Raw genomic sequence first — 13,929 nt, 5'->3', positions numbered from 1 at the left:
CAAATGTAAGCTTCTGAGAGATTTACGTACTTGCCTAAGCAAACATTTGCTATTGAAAAGCAAGATGCTTCTCCAGACAGATGAAAATATCCTAGAATGTGCTGTACAGAATGGCTTCATTTCAGTGGATCCATCGGGCTGTAAATATCTCAACCTGAACCATAAATCTTCCCCTCACCTCAGAACAGTCACTTATTGTTCTGCTTGGTAATATATATTAAGAAGAAATCACAGACATGGGCAGAGACGCAGGAACAGGTAGTATCTTATTAGTAAAAACACCACATAGAACATATTTAACATAGTTTAATTTGACCATACATTCTGAAAAAGACGGATGCTGAAGAAACCTTCGCATATAATGTTTTTGTAAACTTCTGTTTCACATCAGCATAGGCCTACTTACGACGATCTTTTTTCCGTACTTTTGATTTTGGTGCTACCATGAAGAAACAGAAAGGGAGAAAAAAACATCAGAAGTGAATTGCAAAATATGAGTGCCAGCATTTAAGTTGGGAACAAAATAGATCCATTAATGTGAAACCTACCATTAGGATTTTCTTGTCTGTAGAAAGCTTTTAACAGTTCCACTGCTTCTTTGGCATAATAGCCAGACATGCACTGTTCAAATTAGAATAATGTTTATGAGTGCATCTGAAAATAACATAGTCCATGCTTCAAAATAATGCCTTAAGTATAGAGTAATTGTAAACAACTGCACTGTCTATTCTGCTAACTTAACATGTGCCTTTAACTATTTGGGGGTCAGAAAATCATCTTTCCAGGCAGAATACCTAATGTATTTTAAAAATACAATGTCCAGACTCAGCAGAATAAGCCATTTCCCTAGTAACTTAAAAGTTAAACTCTATTACAAATCAATGTGTAAAAATTTTACTTAAGTTACTTCCATGCATTTTCAACTTACACCATATACTTGGCAAGCACTTGGAAATGTAAGAGATGTACGTTTGGGTATTTGTGGAAATTACCGGAAAACATTCTTTCACACACCATTTTTTATTTCTAATAGTTCCTCTTAGACCTTTTTGGTCCTTCCAAAATATTTTTCCCATCCATGAACACTGATGACAAAGCATTTAAATGTCACTAACACTAAAGGAAATCCCCATCCGCAACAGAAAGGAATTCATTACACCTATACATCCCATTGCAGCTGCCTAAAGAAACAAATGAAGGATCTGTAGTTATCATAAATCTTCTCCTTTCTTTCCTCTGAACATATAGAAAGATTAAATACCACATGCCAATGTGAGCAAATGAATGCTCCTGCAGTATGGACAATACTAATTAATTCAGATGATGGTCTCACAAACACCCTGCCAGAAAGATGCTTACTTAATATGTTAGCAGAAGACTGCCAAATGATATTGTCTTGGTGACTTAAATTCTTTCTGAACCTAGAGCCTTTAGTGTTTATTTACAATGCTGAAATGTATTACCTTTTACATTCATTAAATCATAAATGTTAAGTGCAGAAAAAAATTCTAAGAACCCTAATCTTAAACGACAAAGATGTCTCTTTCTCCCCACTCAATTCCAATACTTCAGTATCCTTACGGTTCAGAAAAACTTCCTGATACCTAAACCTCTGCCACTTTTGCAGTCCATATTTATTTTGGGATTTGAACTGTATGAAGTCAATCTAAGGTAACACATTTCACCTCATGTATGAATAAACCAAGAGCACGAATACAATCACTTCCAGTGGCTCAGCTAAAAAAATAACCTAGTAAGTTGCTGTTACCTGATCTTTATTGATTATATGTTTACATATTCTACAGCTTAGAACAATTTTTCCCTTGTCTCCTCCTGTAGCTGTTACTGTTCTGAGTACTGCTCATCTTTTAGATATACTTGTTCTTTACCTTGTACCATGAGTATAATTCTTTCCTCTCCTCTTTGATGCATCCTTTTAAATAATTTATGATTACCAGGCTTTCCCTCAATTTTCTTTTCTTTAAGGACTTATAGTTCTCTTCTTAAGTCAAGTTTCCTTGACATCTTATCATCTTTCACCTGAAACCCCTTAATCTGATCCATAACATTCTCAAAGCAGAGTACCCTAAGCTAGGCATAGTACCCTAGCTGAAAACAAAGGAAAACGTTTTATAGCTTACTTCAAATGGTTCTCCTGTGTCTACCATATCATCAGATGAGATGCTCAAAACTGAGCCACAGCCTCCAAATCGCTCGTTTTGACAGCCATATACGACCCGTGGAATTTATGTGAATGAGTTAAGGTATTAAGTGAAAACCAAGCAGGAAGTAAAGTAGCCTGATTAAAGTAGTCATTAAATTTCACTAAAATGTGCTTGTACTTTTCAAACTAAATTAGTCTGCACTGTAATTCCTCCCTCCTAAAATCAGAACTTATTTCTGAATAGTCTAAGATGCACTGCTGAAAATCCACAACATTCCTCAGAAGCATGAATTCCAAAACAGAGGCATACAAAACCTTGTTTTACTACCTCTCACACTGTTCAGAACTGAACACTGAACTGAGACTAGCTGATTTTATGTAATAACAGATATTTCTAAAGCATATTTTTATATCCCTAAGAGAAATCATTGTCGAAACTGCTCTTTTGTTCTTGAATCTCTCCTTACTTACCGTGCAGTAAATGGAGGATGGCACAGACTCTCAAGCAGTAAGATGGTAACCTTCTTGGCTTTGCCTGACAGTGTCAAGCCCCTCTCTGTAGGCTCAATACCAAACGACTGACATTTGGATGTGTGGTTTCCCAGCATGAGAACCATTAAAGGATACTCATCAAGCGCACTGCAGCCGCACACATGATGCAAGGCTCCACGGTTACGTACAACACTGAGTTTGAAAACACTTCCTCGTGATTTTTATTGTTTTGCTGGCACCAGTCCAGGACCTGATCAATTGCCACCATTTCTGCATGTCGAGTAGGCTAGGACATAAAAATAAACATTTTCTTAAAGTTTGTATTGATTCACAGCTTGGAACTTCTCACTTATACAGACACAATGGAAACAGAATACAGTGCCATAAAATTATTCGTTCAAGTCAAAATCACAATAGCCTGATGTCTAATTTATTAGTAGTGCAATTATTTTCACTTCTGTTGAAGAAGTAACACAAGGTTTTCTTGAGAAGGCTCATGTTAGCACACCACTTTGCTCGTTCAAGTTGCAGAAGAGATTTTGTGAGAAAACATTTCCAATTCTGTGCAGCCCAAACTGCAGAAGAAATACTCAACCCAAGTAAGAATACATTCAACTTCAGTCTCATACGCAGCACACACAAGATCCACAAGCTCAAACCTGTTCTTTCTTCTACCTGTTCATAGAGAGAGGAGTCTGCTTGGAAATTCTCCTCTCTCTGTCAAGCCAGCATAAGAAAAGCTCTATTTGCAGATCATGGGACATAAAAAAAAACACTAGAACAACTCATCCAGCCCACAGCTTGCTTCCAAGACCAAGGATGCAGGTCAGGTGAATTTCTCTGGCAACAGTAAGAAACTGCTCTCAGCTGGTACCTTTCCCTCTGACAATTTTACTGTGCATGCACAGAACTGAATATATGGTAAGTACTTAATAATTTCAGTGCATTTCTGGAATTTGTAGGCCTGCTCTGGTAGGCACAGCACTTTCAGTTTGCATGAGGTTTAACACTGCTCAGGAATACATACGTACACAGCAAGTCTCATCTAACAGGCAGGGACTGCAGCACATGCCTGATTACAAGGATATTGATTTCTCTTTTTTCAGTCCAAGATGACTGAGTGGTAAGTAGCACAGAGGTCATAGCAATGGGTATGGCACAAAAATGTGAACACAATAGAAGTGCTGAATTTAATTGCAGAGAGCCCCAGAACCATCTGTGTTCTCCCAGTACTGCTCTGTAATGGCTGCAGCAGCGTGTTTTGCCGATCAAAAGTTACAGTAAAAACACGACAAAGTACTAGCTATGCAAGGAGTCTCTGGTTACACAGCCTGATACGTATTTAAAATAAGACTGTATTTTTCTTGTTCTTAATCTTCTTGGTAGAAGGGATGTTTCTGATCCAGGAGCTAGATTAAGACTTCAGCAATACAAATTCTACTCCTGCTACATATGTCTTTGTGTGATCTTAGATAACTTCCTCTCAATACATGAATTTGGGTTAGTTTCAGTACTGCAAAGATAAGTGGCGATAACTGCAAGTTGCTGTATGCTATATGGCAAAGGACTCACGTATAAATAAGTTAATGGTAAGTTTAATATTGTTTAAAAATGTTTTAAAACTCCTACAGAGATCTATGTTGCCTGCGCCTACATTAACAGCAAGAGCATATCCACAGAGCAGAACAGTGCTGAGGACTTGACACCAATTCAAGGGAGTTCACACTGGACTAGCTCCAGTTTAGTCGCATGGAGTATATTCCCATGGACAGCTGGAGTGCATTAGGTATGCTCTCTGAGTGCATCTTTTCAGCATAGCTTCAGCTGAAAGGACGAGTTTGCCTTCTCTGAGACACAAACCAAAGCCTGGTAAGCAGACAAGGAATTTATTCCAGGAGCACACTTGTAAGTTCAACTAACATAGTAATGAGCCCCCTAGGAATGAAAACATAGATCTGAATCAATATGCAGACATGATTCCTCCAGACCTACTAGTGAAATGCTGTCGTGAAGGTTCCCTTGTTGAATAAATGAGACCACATCAGCTGAAGTCTCAGTGCAGACACATTATGGAGACACCAGACGCAATGCTCTCCTGCAGAACGATCCCTCAGAACTACTACAGCTACCGTAACTCAAAAGTGTAAGTTGAGGCTATTCTAGTTCTGTGCCCCTCAAATCAAAGAGACATAAACAGCATAGTGGCTTTTCAACTTTTGAGCAGGAATTCAAAAAATACAAACAATCAGCCCTCGTTACCAGAGCACAACGTGACTCCAACCTGCAACACTGCTTTGTACAGTGAGTAAACGAAGTGGCTTTTAGGCCTCTGCTCATCTTGGGAGCACAAATTAAGAAGAGCCACGCAGTCAGTGTAAGTCATACCAGCTTCTGTGGTAACAGAAAAGAGAGACACTGAAAAGATTATTACACTACCATAATAAAAAATATTATTAGCTCCTGGTGCAGCCACAACTTCAGTGATGCATAGTGTTTTGCTGTCCTCACCTCATCAAGTTATGGGAGTGCCAGAAAAGATTCACCACAGGGTGAAAAAAAAGGTGGTCAAAGTTACAGGACAGCCTCCATACAGAGACTAACGGGACTATGTCTCTTAACTCACCAGATGGCACCATTAGTTTTCCAAGTAGAGACAACTATGGTAGAGCTTTATAAAAATAATGAAAAATGTGGAAAAACCACAGTAAATTTTGATCTATTAATTCCCCTAACAAGTGGGCACCCAATGAAATTACCAGGCAGCAAATTTAAAACAAACAAAAGGAAGTACTCCTTCACAAAGCTCGTAATTAAATCGAGGAACTCATTCCCACAGGATGCCATGGAAGCCAACAACATAAAAGAGTTCAGAAAAGGTTTAGACAAATTCATGGAGGATATGTGCACAGACAGCTATCAGAAGCAATGATCCAGACGCAGTCTTGGGCTCTGGAAGTCCTGAAGTTATTCATTTCCAGAAGTGGAAAGGATATGCAAGGGAAGACTGTACACTAGGCTTTTCTTGTTTCTTGAGCTTCCCCCCTAAGCATCTGCTAAAGGTCACTCTTAAAGACAAGACACCGTGGGGGAAAGAAATGGCCTTCTAGGTCTGTCTTATGGTTTTAATTTATACTGAGCTGTGTCTAGGTAACTCATTTTACTGACATGCTGTGTATAAAATAACATATGAAAAAAAAAATGATTTTCGTCTGAGTCACTGACTCAGTTCAATGTGTTCTATAAGCCCTATAATTTTTTAATTTGCCCACTCTTTTATGTTACTGTAAAGCCAAGACGACAAAAGCAGGTAAAAGTAGAAAGGGGAAAAGAAAACTTATAGAGTGGCAAATGGTGTTCCAAGGAGGAATGAGAAGCTGATGTCACCAGAGAAAAAGCCTTGACATTATTAAAATAGTACCCCAAACTGTACAAATGTCTTTACAGAGAAATAAAGATATCATCAGCACCCTGAAAACCTCACCTTCTGGAACTCAGACAAGCATTAACAAGTAAGAACAAAGGGGGCCAAAGCTCCAATTTCTATATTGTCCTGCGGCCTCATTAGTAATTTAAGAGTGCAAACAATACTTAATTTCCAATTATCACGTACTGTACATGCAAGATGCTGTGGGCAAAGACATATGCTACAATGACCCAAGAGGAGATAACAAAGATGAGAAGCTTGCATGTATCAACAAATGACCTAGAAGAAAGAACATTTCAGTGGGAAACATACGATTGCAACATACATGGAAATAAAGATGCCCAAAAAAAAAAAAAAAAAAAAAAAAAAGCTCTAGTTGGGAGGGGTCATACACATTATAAGGAAGAAAATTTTCAGGTTGGTCTGAGGCGAGACTGCGAACAAGCAAACAGATGTGGGAGCTGCCAGAGGGAACACAGAACTGGCACGAGCTGGAGAACTATCGCCAGGCTGTTGAAAACGAGCGCCTTACACAGACATTTGTTGCACTATTGCCCAATGAATGCAAGTAGTGACATGCCTAACTATTTTTGAAATGCTGACGCCACAGCCATGCTCCTAAAATAAATAAATAAATAAATAAAATAAAGAAACAGAGCTGTATGTAAACTCCTGTCTTCCAATATCAGCTTTTCCCAGAAGAATATGACGATGATCAGTAATTTTGAAAATCACTCCCACTGAGTAAGAAGCAGTATCTCTAATGTTAGTGTGTTCTGCTATGGACACGCAGGGCAGAAACAAAGTATGCAAGGTGACAAGAAACAGACCGAAAAAATCTGAAAGCTTTCAGCAACTTTTGACAAAACAAGCAGTTTAGGAACTGGATGAAGGAATATAGAAGATACTACCTGCACCTAACGCCAGTCAGTTACATCAGAAGATGCAGGGACTTACAGAAGGAGAAGACAGGGAATTTATCTCACCCAAAGCTTAGCGGTAATCTGATTCCTGAGCAAGGGCAAAGATGTAGGGAAGGACTGCAGACCTAACTGGATAAATGACTGTTTTTTCAAACGTGAAAAAAGTTTTCTAGGAATGAAGAATGACATCATGAATCTACATTTTGGATGTCAGCAAGCAAAGGCTAAAGTAAGAATCACCAAAAGTCAACCACGTAATATAAATTATGTAAACAGTAAAAATGTCTTGAGATAAAACATGTGAAAAGGTTAGAGCTACTACAGTGACCTTGACGTGAGACTTATATATAACGCTACTCCAAAAGCAAATTAATATTTTGGTTCTTCAGTAAGGATGATACTGAGAATGGGGTGAAAAGGCAGAATAAGAGTACAGAAGTTACTGTGAGATACAGAACTGAGACCTTGAAAACACTGAAAATACTTGAGACATAGAGGAGGGGCAAAAAACAAGTTGATCATATCCATCACAGAAATACCAAAGAACTTGTGCGAGTGGCTGCCAGTCCCATAGCAATGCTTTTAATACATCAAGGAGAGTATCACATCACTGAAACCTGTCAGAGCAAACAGAGTCACTGCAACAAAAAATAGGAAGGACAAACTATTCTGACACCAGCAGATCCAGGCTGGTCTCAACAGCAGAACAGCCAATGCAACAACCTTTGGGCATAATATGAGGAATAGTCTGTAAAAGGGAAACAAAATAAAATACAACATGGATATACATCCATTAGTTGGCACTAAATTAAACTAGTAACTTTCTCTGACAAATGTATTTTCTAGGCAAAAGAAACATTGATCTCTACTCTCTGGGCTTCAACAAAGTGTCTGGCATAGCACAAGGCAAGTAAGTATTGTCAGTCTGGGGAAAACAGCACAGTATGAAAAATCTAGGGTGGGCAAGCAAAGAAGAGAAGTTGCACCGAGAGGGGAAATCTTTGCACAGAGGGAACTGATCAGTAATGATGCTCAAAGATTATTTTGATATAAACATTTTGATTATAAACATTTTCAGCTGAGACACTGGCATTAAATGGATAAACACCTAGATAAAATAGCTAGCAACATGTGATGAAGACATTATCAGAAGAGACAGGGTCAGAGTATCACTCAAGAAATGGACGGTCTTCTTAAAGGCAGGAGTGGGGAGAAAGCAAAATACTAAGCATTACAAAATGGCAATAAAGACAAAGGCAGCTCCAAAAAAGAGGAGCAGACTTACTTCCAGGGAGAGTGGAAGTATTACTGCTATCAAACAAGGCGCAAGAGAAAGTCCATCTGGAATAAAACATACAGTTCTGGTTAACTGAATTCAAGAAAGATGAATCAAAACTGGCATGGATGTACAGAAGAATTAGAATGAACACAAAAAGAGAGCTTGTCTTCTGAGAGCCTTGGAGAAAACAAAAGCTGAGAAGGGTTGTGACTTTAAATACATCCAAGCTATGTAAAACAAAGGACGATGCTGGCAGGAGAACAGACATAAATGGGTCTTAAGTTTAAACTGGAAATCAGATGTTTTCTAGCCATCTAAGGAATGATGTTCTGGAGAAGTCCTCCAATATGAGACGAGGCAAAAAATTAGATTTAAAGTGGAACTTGACAAATTTCTGATGTCTGCTGGAACTGTCTCAGTGGTTCCAGAGTTGTTTTTTTTTTGTTTTGTTTTGTTTTTTTCCTTCCTCTCCAGGACTGTTCCTAAACAATGCCAGAAGTCCTTAGGAGAAAACTGAAAACACTTTCCCACATCCACATGTCCCAGTAAGTGCTTCTTTGGAGCTCACAATTTCTTTCACACTTTGTGGAGCAATTAACTGCATGGTCGGAAATCTGGATGCAGTGAGCACATCCAGTGTTTCCTGTCACTACAATGTAAATGTTTATGAGAATTAAGTGACAAAAGAATTGCAACTTGAGCTAAACAGAAACTTAAAACTGACTTGGCTTTCAAAGATACTAACAGCGTACTGTTTCCAAAATGCAGCTGGAAATTTTGAAATCAAGCCACTTGGATTTATGTACGTACATTCAAGCAAACCTGATGCTAATATAAAAAAGGCAGAAAACTTCCCTAACATTTTAAATCGATTGTGATTTAAATTGATTATGATTTTATTATCAGCCTCACCAGTTATGTTCTGACCATCTACTATCACACAATTTGTACACAGCATTAGTATCTCTGGCAGACTTTTCCCAAGAACTATCTGCGTTCCTCTGGTGTTTGCATGGATATAAATTGAAATACCTGCCTTCTATGCCACCGAACTTTCTGGAGTTGTAACAAAATAGTTTTAATATGTTATGAATGTCTTATTACAATTAGTATAATGGTTCATCTTTACCCGTATATTTTTGAACCTACGAGACTTATTTTCACCTTTTATCACATTTTGAGATTAGAGACACTGAATATAAATTTCAGCTAGATCTTGCAGTCAGATCCATGTATACAGATCTTCCAGCTGCACAAAATCCTTGCTGAGTTTAATGGGTCTTTCGGCATGTGTAAGACCTGACTTTACGGCTAAAACTGCAAGCATCAGGTCTAAAAATCTAAAGGTAATGTTTTTGTGAACGGAACAAGTGTGGAAATGACCCGTCAGGTTTTGCGAGCCTACGCACTCCGCAACCGCACACCACTTCCCAGCTCCTCGTCTTCTTTATCCATCCGAAACGATCCCTCTGGTTGCATGGGAGCTTTCCTAGAAAAGCAAGAGAGCTGCATTTTCGGTTCACATTTCATGACATGCCCTTATCGTGTAACACGGCATCGGGAAGAACCTCTCCGTGGAGGGGGCGGCCAGGCAGTGCAGCAGCAGCCCTCGGGTGCCAGGAGCACCACGAAGGGAGGCAGATAGCGACGCCGCCTCCTCCCCCCGACCCTCCCCAGCCCCCCCGGGGACCCCCCGGCCCCTCACTCACATTCTTGGTCTCGTTCACCTCGTTCCTGCCCTCCCCCAGCACCCGGCCCTCGTACACCAGCAGGCAGCCCACGGGCACCTCCCCGACCTCCAGCGCTCCTCGGGCCTGCGGGGGGGACACAAACGGCGGGGGTGAGCCGCGGAGGGGTGGGGGGGGGGGCAAGGAGCACACGGATCCCGGCCGCCCCCCCGGTGTCCCCCGGCACCGACCACGTCGAGGGCCCGCTGCATGAAGGCGACCCGCGTCGCCTCGTCCTCCATGGCGGCCCCGGCGGAGCGCGGCGCCGTTTTCCGGGGGACGCCCGGCGAAGGCACCGCGGGCGGAGCCGGGGCCGCCGCCGCCGCCGCCTCCTCCTCCCCTTCCGCCGCCGTGGGGAGGCGAGGGGTGGCTGGGCTGAGGCGAGCCGATCCGAGCCGGGTGGGCAGGATGCTCCGCTCCCTCTGGAGCTTCCTCAAGCGCCACAAGAAGAAATGCCTCGTCCTCGGCACCTTCCTGGGCGGTGAGGCGTTTGCCCTGCGTGGGGGGAGGAAAAAAAAAAAAAACAAAACCCAGGGAGCCTTCCCGGGTCGGCACGGGGTCTGGAGGGGCTCCTCGGGGGTTAAATATTGGGGGCTGAAGTGTCTCAGCAGCACGTCTCGGCTCTCAGCTTCTGACTGAGGTGAGGGCTCTCGGGGAGGTGGCTGGGTGTACTGCTGCCTCCCCTCATCTGTTGTGGCCTCCGCATCCTCCTAGCACGAATTCCTTGGGTCACAGGCTAGCTGGTGGGTGCTGAAAGCAGCCCTCCAGCAGCTCTGCCCCTTCTCCTGCAGGCTTTCTGGCTCTACGAGTACAGCAGAAAGTGATGTTTGCCGGCTCCTGAGCCACCCTGCTTGCAGGTGTACCCTCATGTGCCAGGCTGTAACCTGGAGGCTGTGCCCTCTCCCCTTAACCACCCGTGTGGGACTGCCAGGTGGGCAAAGGGGGCTAGGAAAAGCATGAGTTGTCCTGGGCTGGATGGGAAAGCAGTTATCATGGGGCTTGGTAGTCCTGATAGCCTGAAATCCTAAATTCATCACATGTAAGTGGCCTTCTGCCAGCATGGGAACCATCCTAGTGTCCCTGGGCTTGCAGCTTCTTGCTTACGATGAATGCTGTTCAGGTACAGTTTGGTACAAGTGGCACTGACATGCTGCTGACTGCATGAAGTACACTGAAAAGTAAAAATTTGGGACTCTGTAGCAAATTGGAGCAACCACGAGCAGGAGAACATCGTTAGCTGCCATCAGCTGCAACTTGAACCATAATATTTTAAGGCCGGTAGGGAGATGGAGGGGTTTACTGCAGAATGCTATGCTTGTTTTGCAGCTGAATCAGGAGTGCTTTGGCCATCTGAATGTTAGTTATGGATCAGACCTTAATATAACTCCAGGAGTTATGTCACTGCTAATGAACGAGAACCCCAGAATCCACGACTGATTCTCCAAAAAATACTGCTTAATGCTGAAAGGTTGAATGCAACTTCACCCGATTGCTTTTATTTAAAGACTTATTCTGAGTTGGCTGAATGATGTGCGAAAAGCAACCTAATAGTCTGCTGATAAAATGTCAGAGAGTGGACGGTACGTCTCTCTGATGTATTTTTCTTAAGAGCTGTAGTTGCAGTTTCTGGGAAGGGGGATGTAACAAAAGAAAATGGGACATCACAAGCTTAATGATTTTAAGTCTTTGACTGGCAAGTGTTCAGAAGTTAATGTGAATATTTAATTATTCATTAGACAACACAGGAGAATCCCTACATTATTACTGGTACAATGTTATATCAGTGTTGCATTACTGAAGAATAACAAACATCTGAGTTGGTTGCTACCTTTGCCTCTGCTTACAAATTCCATGCATGTTATCAGTGGCTGTCGTTAATGTAATTTCTGTGGCTCCCAACACTCATATCTTCATAAACAGAAAAATCTGATGCAAAACCCATGAGGTTAGAACTCAGACTGATGGAAAAGCAACTGAACTGTGTGCAATTTTCCCTTTGATTAAGAAGACCTCAACTTTGTGAAGATCTTAGACCCATTCTTCAGGGGTTTGTTCTTTTAGCAAGAACATACTTGAATCTCTTCCAGCAGGTAAAGATCTAGTGTTCAGGATTCAGAAACATTATTTAAAGAAGAGAGAGTCTGAGTTCCAAGGATGTAATAGATTTACTTGTTCTTGATGGATGGGTAGATTTAAAGTGGGTTATATTTCAGTGCCTGGCACTGAAGGCAAGTTAAAAAGGATACTACAAAATGATTCACTGGTTAAATCCTCGTTGCCTTAGAAGAGCAAGTTCAGCGTGTTCGAAATGTATGGTTCTGATTTCAGTGGTGAATGAGCTGTTACTCAATTTCATCTGTTGCAACCTTCAGCTTGCAGAAGGAGCATTTCAGTTCAGATGTCTGCCTGCTTGCCCAAGACAGTAGTGTTGGCTTGTGAGCGAGTGAAAGGGCATTACGTGGGTTTTGGTGGAAGTCACTGGTGCCAACAGAATAAGGCTTTGGTGCTTTCCTATTTTATATATAATCTTTAACCATAATGAGATGGTTGTATATCCGTTGATGCATGGTCTGCTCGAACAAAAGAACAAATGACAACTTCGGGAGCTGTTGATGTTCAGGAAGGATCCAGGCTTCTGTGTGTTTTCATTTCTAAATAATTAAATTCTTGGGGGGGGAGAGGGAAGAGGAGGGAGATGTGGCAGTGAGAGTAAAGTTTGCACGTGGTTGGAAGGAGATTTCCTGAAACTTGGTGCCTCCCAGTTACTGGTTCCTCTCTTCTGCTCACCTTTCCATCCCACCTGTGAAGAAAGGAAAGGGCTGAGGGAGAAAGTCATAATTTTTGTGATGTAAGAGAGATCCCACCTGTTTGAGGCCACTGGCATGAACATGTGACAGCTGGTGGATTTTGTAAGCTGCTTCTGTTACTTATGTTTGGATGGGAATTAACTGTACAGCAGTGATAATTACCTCAGTTCGCTGCTGAGAGGAGAATCACAGTGTCGCTTCTCAAGGAGATGGGCATTGTAGACCCCAAATATTCATGTGGTGTAGGACACCCAATACAAATGTAAATGCGTTTCACTTTGTAGATCAATTTGAGAGCAATGTGAAGTGTAGTTGCAGGTCCTTACTGAGGCTCCTGTACCTGAATTCATCGAACAAGGATTACAGCAGCTGGCATCGTATTTTCCAAACCGCGTGCGGTTCAGAAATGCTGGGACTGTAGTTGTTTGTGGACTTCATACATGAAGAAGAAAAAAAGATTTACATAGAAATTAGCCTTTGCGCAGTCTCATCATTGCTCAATTTTCTTTATTGCTCCTGGTTCTGTTTGGGACATAGGGGAAAGGTACTACAAGAAGCTCTATCTACACAACTGTGTAGCTAATCGGACACGAGTAAAGTGTTGCTGCTGATACTTTTTGCTGACCTCCCATCCCCTGCTGAGAGTACAATTGAGATACCTTATCTGTTGTAAAAAATTGGTGTTTCCTCTGTTCTCAACAGAGATTTTCAGCACGTCAGTTTAGTTTCTTACCATCACATTAGCTGATGTTGACTTTATGGCAGTTCTTAGGACATGGCTTCCTCTGGTCCTGCTTCCATCTCTAAGCGATGTTATCGTCATGTAGTGCATTCAGCCTGGACTTCTAAGTCTTCATTATTTTCTAGTCTTCCAAATTACTGTTCTGGATACCCATACGGATACACACAGCAGTTCTACAGCAAAACATGAACACACACACAGACTCCAGGCTGGCTCTGCTACTGAGTGCAGGCAAGAGTCACCCCTGTGCAGGCATCCCTTGTCAGGGCTGGAATTTCCCAAGCACCATGTCAAGTCCTCCCAGCTGCTCAGGGGCACTGAGGAGAGCCCTTACAAGCCATGCAGTTAGTAACAGACTCAGTTTGCTGCTC

General features: G+C 41.8%; 2 protein-coding genes across 2 annotated transcripts in view; one reads left to right on the top strand and one right to left on the bottom strand.

The window, feature by feature from the left end:
• Positions 1-245: 245 nt before the first annotated feature.
• Positions 246-10,351, bottom strand: ADAT2 (adenosine deaminase tRNA specific 2). Its single transcript, XM_084284602.1, has 6 exons — positions 10,201-10,351; positions 9,992-10,096; positions 2,792-2,942; positions 2,142-2,248; positions 549-621; positions 246-439 (listed from the first exon to the last, which is right to left on the bottom strand). The coding sequence occupies exons 1-6, from the start codon at positions 10,249-10,251 to the stop codon at positions 399-401; spliced, it is 528 nt and encodes a 175-aa protein (XP_084140728.1). The 5' UTR covers positions 10,252-10,351; the 3' UTR covers positions 246-398.
• The window catches only part of PEX3 (peroxisomal biogenesis factor 3), a 19,686-nt gene continuing 16,074 nt past the window's right edge, over positions 10,318-13,929 (top strand). The window contains exon 1 of the mRNA XM_084284601.1: positions 10,318-10,490. Within this exon, the coding sequence (XP_084140727.1) occupies positions 10,418-10,490 (73 nt within the window). The 5' untranslated portion in view covers positions 10,318-10,417. The remainder of the gene's footprint in view (positions 10,491-13,929) is intronic.

Source organism: Netta rufina (genome assembly GCF_964035555.1).
Source record: "Netta rufina genome assembly, chromosome: 3".
Taxonomy (NCBI): domain Eukaryota; kingdom Metazoa; phylum Chordata; class Aves; order Anseriformes; family Anatidae; genus Netta; species Netta rufina.
This window is presented reverse-complemented; position numbering and strand designations above follow the sequence as displayed.